Source organism: Poecilia reticulata, linkage group LG17 (genome assembly GCF_000633615.1).
Source record: "Poecilia reticulata strain Guanapo linkage group LG17, Guppy_female_1.0+MT, whole genome shotgun sequence".
NCBI classification, from domain to species: domain Eukaryota; kingdom Metazoa; phylum Chordata; class Actinopteri; order Cyprinodontiformes; family Poeciliidae; genus Poecilia; species Poecilia reticulata.
Window position 1 is genome coordinate 12357120 of NC_024347.1, and position 7056 is coordinate 12364175.

At 35.3% G+C, this 7056-nt stretch overlaps 1 protein-coding gene across 1 annotated transcript; it reads left to right on the forward strand.

Moving 5' to 3' along the window:
• Nucleotides 1-277: 277 nt before the first annotated feature.
• Nucleotides 278-6326, forward strand: LOC103479287 (LIM/homeobox protein Lhx8-like). The gene is made up of 8 exons (XM_008433641.2): nt 278-644; nt 2038-2196; nt 2696-2817; nt 3248-3468; nt 3662-3765; nt 4679-4774; nt 5186-5366; nt 5659-6326. Exons 1-8 carry the CDS (start codon nt 570-572, stop codon nt 5733-5735), a joined length of 1035 nt encoding a protein of 344 aa, XP_008431863.1. The 5' UTR covers nt 278-569; the 3' UTR covers nt 5736-6326.
• The last annotated feature ends 730 nt before the right edge of the window (nt 6327-7056 follow it).

The window sequence follows — 7056 nt, forward strand, 5'->3', positions numbered from 1 at the left end:
TACGTTGGTGTTTTCAAATTTAAGTTATAAGTGTTTATGTGTGACTTCACATTCATATAAAGGACATATAAGTTAAAGTGCAAAGACATTTAAACGGATATACATAATCTCTGGAATCTAATAGCGCACTCAAACAGGGTTAGAGATGACAGATAAATGTTAAATCTGACCAGGTGAACACACCTTCCGGCTATTGGCTGCACGTGCGTGCTCGAGCACAATCAGTGATAAACAGACTCAGCTGCGCGTGAACCAGTTCATTGAAGGCCAGTTCTCATTTTTAAAGAGAGATTTGGTTAAAATCTAATTAAATAATAATAATAAATAACTCAACCAATAGAAATAAGTTAGTACTGTTTGTCTGGTCAACGTCTCAACCAAAACGATGACCTTTACTTATCGTTAATAAACGACAGCAATAAGCACTTTCATTTTTTTTTTTTTCGTTTTCCACTATGGGTCGTTATTAATGTAAGCAAGCGACCAGGTCACAGAGGAAATATTAGGAGGACGTCAGCTTACATGTTCATTTAGGGTGGTAGGTCCTCTGGACTTGTGACACACACATCATGTCGGAGGAAGATACATTCACAGCGGAGGAAATTTTCTCTCAGCTGCACCAGGAGAACGCCTTTTACGACACAGTAGGTGTTTTCAATATCAAATTAACAGCCCTTTCTCCCTATATATTTGGTGAGAGAGACCGAGTGGGGAATTAAAGACGCATTGGTTGGCTCGCATGCCAGTGCTCCGGAGACATCWTACAAAGTTACAGATATTTAAGTTAGTTTTTCTTTGCTTTACTTTAATAGATAWTTAGGCTAACAGTATACTTGATGAACAGACTTGGTTCTTGACTTTTTCTGACTTCTGTTTCAATTTAATTGTACTCCAGCAACTTGTACTATAAAACTTTTAAAACTCGTTTCAAAAATGAAAACTGATGTAAATGAAGAGATRAAGCCTATTTTGTATACATTTCAGTATTACTCGCTCTCATAWACACTTCCTCAAGCTTTTTAAGCACAGTATTTTGAGAGTATGGTGTTTAAAATGCTTCAGGAAAAAAAACATCTTAGTTGCAGGAGATATATTGGGTTAGTGTTTAAAATTGTGCAAAAAGTCAAAAGTAAGACAAGTGAAAATCTATCAATTAAAAAGGGCAAATTACAGTCCTGGTGGGCGGAAAAAAAGTAAAAAATGCCATACACACGTTTGTATTCAGTACATTTTTGGAGACATCGTCATTGCTTTTTATTTATTTTATTTTTTTTAAAATAACAGCAGAAACGGGGCTTGTTGAAAAGTCCCAAGTTATCAAAAAAATTGCTATGTTTAAACGTTCCATCTTTTGATTATTTATTTAAGCTAATGAAAATCATGTAATGTTTTCATTTTATTTGGATAAAAATAAAATATTTTTGGGTGGAAGATATGAAAATCTAACAGCTAAAGGAGGTAAGTTGGTTCCAACCAATTTTTGAAATGAACTGACTCAATAAAATTGCTTCAATATAGACATTAAAAAAAGATTTTGTTTAGTAATTAAATTGATTTGGGTTCTAACTATTCAGTTATATGATGACTTCAACAACTGAATAGTTCAGCTAKTCGGATTGAAGCGTACAATTTGTGGCYACGCTGCTAAAGAGGATGATGGGATATTTTTGAAAATTTCTCAATTCTGAATTGTCTTAATATATTTTTTGACGCCTTTAAAGGCAGATAGATGCATCTTTTCACACAATTCCTTTTTTGTGGGGTTTATGTAGATCGCTTTAGTTTCTGCCTCCTAATGTCTGTATTACGGTTTCCATTCTGGAGATAAAATTGTTCTTGATTTCATTTAAATAAATTTTCCTTAAGCTATGCTTCTTCAAGAGTGCAATAATATAAAAAATATCAGAACACTCATCAAATAAAATAAAATAGTTTCTTCAGTTTTTTTCAGTGACTACAAACCCATAAATAAGTTAGTACTCTGTATCATAATTGTGTATTCAAAGTTCACAATCTGTGATTACTTGCCACCAACAGGGTTCTTCTGGGGCTGAAGATATTTTTGAAGAAGACTCCTACTCTCCTTCCTCTCCCTCCTCTTCCTCCTTGCCATCTGTCCCTCAATCTACATCCAACCATGTGAAGATCCATTGCGCCTCCTGTGGGCAAGAAATTGTGGACAAATACCTTCTCAAGGTCCGAATCATTCCTTCACCGTCACCAATGCTGATATTGACATCTCTGGTATCCTAGAAAAAAATCAGTAGTGAATTATTTTGCTARAGAACACCCTTCTCCTCTAAACAAATCCAACCTATGCATGTCCAACCAAATGTATTTTCTTTCCTGTAGGATGTAGTGTGTGGCTTCTANCTCCTCTTCCTCCTTGCCATCTGTCCCTCAATCTACATCCAACCATGTGAAGATCCATTGCGCCTCCTGTGGGCAAGAAATTGTGGACAAATACCTTCTCAAGGTCCGAATCATTCCTTCACCGTCACCAATGCTGATATTGACATCTCTGGTATCCTAGAAAAAAATCAGTAGTGAATTATTTTGCTARAGAACACCCTTCTCCTCTAAACAAATCCAACCTATGCATGTCCAACCAAATGTATTTTCTTTCCTGTAGGATGTAGTGTGTGGCTTCTATTGGCTTCAAATGTCATTCATTCCCTCCTCTCCCCTCATTCAGGTGAACAACTTGTGCTGGCACATGACATGTCTCGTATGCAGTGTATGTAAAACGTCACTGGGGCGACACGTGAGCTGTTATGTGAAAGACAAACAGGTTTTCTGCAAACTTGACTACTTCAGGTGTGTTGGACMTAGCAGTCTTTGTTTCCAGAATTTCATTGAACAATATTGAATAGCAAAACAAAGATGTTTAAACTAGTCACAAATGTGTGTTTGGTGCATTCAAATAATCAGGAGATGGGAACTGTGCTCCTATAAATTCTATATTGCATACTGAAAACTGAAGTGRCTAAAATGTCAGGGTCTAATGTTTGTATTTTTTATTGTTTTTGTCCAATGAAAAACATGTTTGCACACAGTAATCATTGCAAACAGTGCTGAAATTGTTGTTGTTTTTAACCAAGCTGCTAAAATATGAATAAGTTCCTGTGTTTCCTTGATTAACAGCCTAAAACGAAAGCCTAAAAGTGAAATGCATCGTATGTGTAAAAGGAATTTTAACATGGCTAAATATTTCAACCATTTGCCTCGCTTATTTTCTTTCATCTAGGAGGTACGGCACTCGTTGTGCACGTTGTGGCCGGAACATCCATTCTACTGACTGGGTGCGCCGTGCAAGAGGAAGCACCTTCCACTTGGCGTGTTTCTCCTGCTCCACTTGCAAGCGGCAGCTCTCTACTGGAGAGGAATGTGGACTGGTGGAGAACAGGGTCTTCTGTCGAAGTCACTATGACATAATGATGGAGAGTCTCAAACGCGCTAAAGAGAATGGTGAGCATACAAATGGAATTATGCTTGAAGTGAGTTAAGATAAATAGTTGATTCTCTTAAATAATTTATATAAAAAAAATATTTGGTGCAAATACAAATTCCTCAACTTGCAAGTGTGCAAAGCAATAATATGGATTGTGGGAGTAACTGCATTCCCTTCAATTGATCTATTTTTCCGTGTTTTCTTCTAAAGAGCAACCAAAATTGGACGATGATCTGGCCAACCAAGACGATCCGAGTGCAATTCCCCGACCAGCAAAGAGGGCCAGGACCAGCTTCACTGCTGACCAGTTACAGGTACTTTTACCTGGAAGTTSTGGTCCACTGAACCATTTTCTCATGAATGGAGAAAAATTAAGAATTGATGTGGTGCATTCATTAAAAATGTTCCTTCAATTAAGACATTTTGAAATGCTGATTTAGTTTTTTTTTTTYYKSYTTTTTTTTTTKATTACCCAAAAGCGATTTAGTGGGAGCAGCAACAATTCCACACAAAATGTGGAGATTTGAATTATTGCATCATATTTTATCAGAGCATTTCTTTCTTGGCTGATCCTGAATGTAAACTGAATTCTCTCTTAGCATTACAGTATAAATCACAAGATCCAGAGATGTGTCTAGCTTGTNACTGCATTCCCTTCAATTGATCTATTTTTCCGTGTTTTCTTCTAAAGAGCAACCAAAATTGGACGATGATCTGGCCAACCAAGACGATCCGAGTGCAATTCCCCGACCAGCAAAGAGGGCCAGGACCAGCTTCACTGCTGACCAGTTACAGGTACTTTTACCTGGAAGTTGTGGTCCACTGAACCATTTTCTCATGAATGGAGAAAAATTAAGAATTGATGTGGTGCATTCATTAAAAATGTTCCTTCAATTAAGACATTTTGAAATGCTGATTTAGTTTTTTTTTTTYYKSYTTTTTTTTTTKATTACCCAAAAGCGATTTAGTGGGAGCAGCAACAATTCCACACAAAATGTGGAGATTTGAATTATTGCATCATATTTTATCAGAGCATTTCTTTCTTGGCTGATCCTGAATGTAAACWGAATTCTCTCTTAGCATTACAGTATAAATCACAAGATCCAGAGATGTGTCTAGCTTGTCCTTCAGTGTATCTACAGATAATTTTGAAAACAGATTAACCGTATATGTTCAATAAAGTCTGATAAATGTTTACTAAAACTTTCTCTGTCACTCTTTTTGTAGGTGATGCAAACCCAGTTTGCTAAAGATAATAACCCAGATGCCCAGACTCTGCAGAAGCTAGCAGAGAGGACGGGTCTCAGCCGCAGAGTAATTCAGGTAATTTTATTACACGTATTCAAAATGACCATTTTGGACTTTATACACATAATCAGCTATGTCTTGGCTCAACTTAATTTAAAGAGACAAGAAAAAAAAGATGTAACGAAAGGATAACAAATTATCATCTAGGTTGCTTTACATTGTGATGTTGTATAGTGATTAAAATATGTTGACCTTTGAAATGAAGAAGGTATTGTTTGAGTTCTTCTTTTGCTTTGGCCGTCAGCCTGACCGTGACTCTGTAGCCTTACATGTTTTGTGCATTAAACATTTKATTTTCCTTGTTCACTGAATTACAACAAAATACATTTTCAGGATAAAAACAAGCATGTCTGTAAGAAAAGTGATGCCAAACAAAAACAAACTCTCTGTCTTGCCCTGTATTAAACTTAATTTCCCCGCCTTCAGGTTTGGTTTCAGAATTGCCGAGCTCGTCAAAAGAAACACATCTGCCCAATTCAGCCCTCTTCAACCATGATGACATCACTTGGTCCTAGTCAGCTTACTCCACCTTTTATGGAGGACCTACAATATACATCCTATCTTTCTCCTGACACACCACTTCTCACTACTCTGACTTATATGGAAGGTAATGAAGCTAAGCAAACTATCAGCACTATTCTAAACTCCTACTGATAAAAACAACCATCAGATCTATCTGTTTCAACCAGATGTCATGAGACGGTCTTCCTCTTACTGGATTTGGCTAATATTTATTTATTTAAAACAAACAATATTGTTTCTTGACACCCACATYTGGCAAATTAAAAGCCAATCACAATTAAATTAAAATTAAATTTTGCTTACCRATTCTTAAGTTGACGCTAGTTAAATCTGCTTTCTTTGTCTTAATTTTTTTTTCTTTTTTCTCACTTTTCCAGTTCAAACTCCAGACCAACTTCTGCTTCAGCCGCTGATGTCAAATTCACTGACGCAGCTCCCAATTAGCCACTCCTGAATACCATTACATAGAAAATGAGTCTAAGAGGTTGAAGAGATACTTAAGTGGAAATCAGTTATTTGTCTATAAAAGTCTTTACAGGTGTGTAAGGGGTGAATGGGTAACTACCGTATTGGATAAGAGCACTAAGCTGCCTATATCACTTGGTCACTGCAGAAAGAAAGAATAAACTGGTCAAGTCAATGGRTTAATTTAACTTATTCATGGAGTCACATGAGAAGTTGTTAAAAATATTAATGTTTTCAAGATGAAACTTCTGTTTATATGTATGTTATGAATTTTTGTGTATTTAATTTATCGGTATATATGAAATTGGCACTTTGTTATTGAATATAAAATTACTTTAGTTTTATATGCTTTTTGCTAAGAATGTCAAGAGAATGTCGGCAGTAACAATGTGGAAATTAAATGATTTGATTTTTCTTCATATTGAAACTGTGTCAGCAGTTACTGGACTATGTCGCACTGCAAATTGAAGAATGTTCATGAGGAGAAAATTAAATTTGTTTTTCTTTTCAAAACTGTAGATCTGTACAATGCATGAGCAATTAATAGAACAATAAATTTAGGCTCCGTTTATTTGGCAAAGATTGTTTTAGAGTTTTATAACGGTTGGCTAATGTATTCCAAGTGTCATACATTTGCGTTGTATATTAATGTAATGTTCAGTCAGTTGAACAGGCTCTTTGGCTGCAGATTCTTGCAGCAGACACAAATGACATTGTTTAAAGGGTTAAAAAAACAAAACAAAATTGTAACAAAGTATAACGTCTTTTCTTGTCATCACATTACTTRGCATTGTTATTGAATTTCTAATTTTGTGCAGTCCYGTCTCATAGTCTACRCATCCAGATTTAAAGTCCCTAAAATGTTAAAGTGCAAATTGAAGAACAAAAGCTGAATGGTTAAAATAACTTCCATATGAAAAAGCTCTTTTTTTATTTTTTATTTTTTAGCTGGTGATATGTAGTCAAGCCATTGCAATTCATACAAGGAATTTAATGACATTTACTCTGGATCAGAAATACTGGGATTAAGCTTTTTTATCATCAATTTTTAGAAATTAAATTCCCCTGAGCTGTGAAAATAATGTATTTGCMCTAAAAGGAAAATTGTCTCTGTTACTCCAGTACAGCCAATGAGCAACTTTGTAAACTCGAGTACTTGCTAAATAATAAAGTAAATACTAATTTATTAAAGATTCATTTGGTTTCAGAAATACTTACAGAATATTCATACATGTTATACTTAGTTGAATCCCATGATGAAAATTGTGGTTAAGATATCAAGTGTTAGTTTGATAAAAATGACTTGATAT

Bases quoted from the DNA above. Each gene is read 5' to 3' on its own strand.
- LOC103479287 (XM_008433641.2), top strand. From the start codon at position 570: ATGTCGGAGGAAGATACATTCACAGCGGAGGAAATTTTCTCTCAGCTG. The intron at 3,766-4,678 runs GTACTTTTACCT...CTCTTTTTGTAG, and splicing joins TCACTGCTGACCAGTTACAG to GTGATGCAAACCCAGTTTGC. The intron at 5,367-5,658 runs GTAATGAAGCTA...TCACTTTTCCAG, and splicing joins TACTCTGACTTATATGGAAG to TTCAAACTCCAGACCAACTT.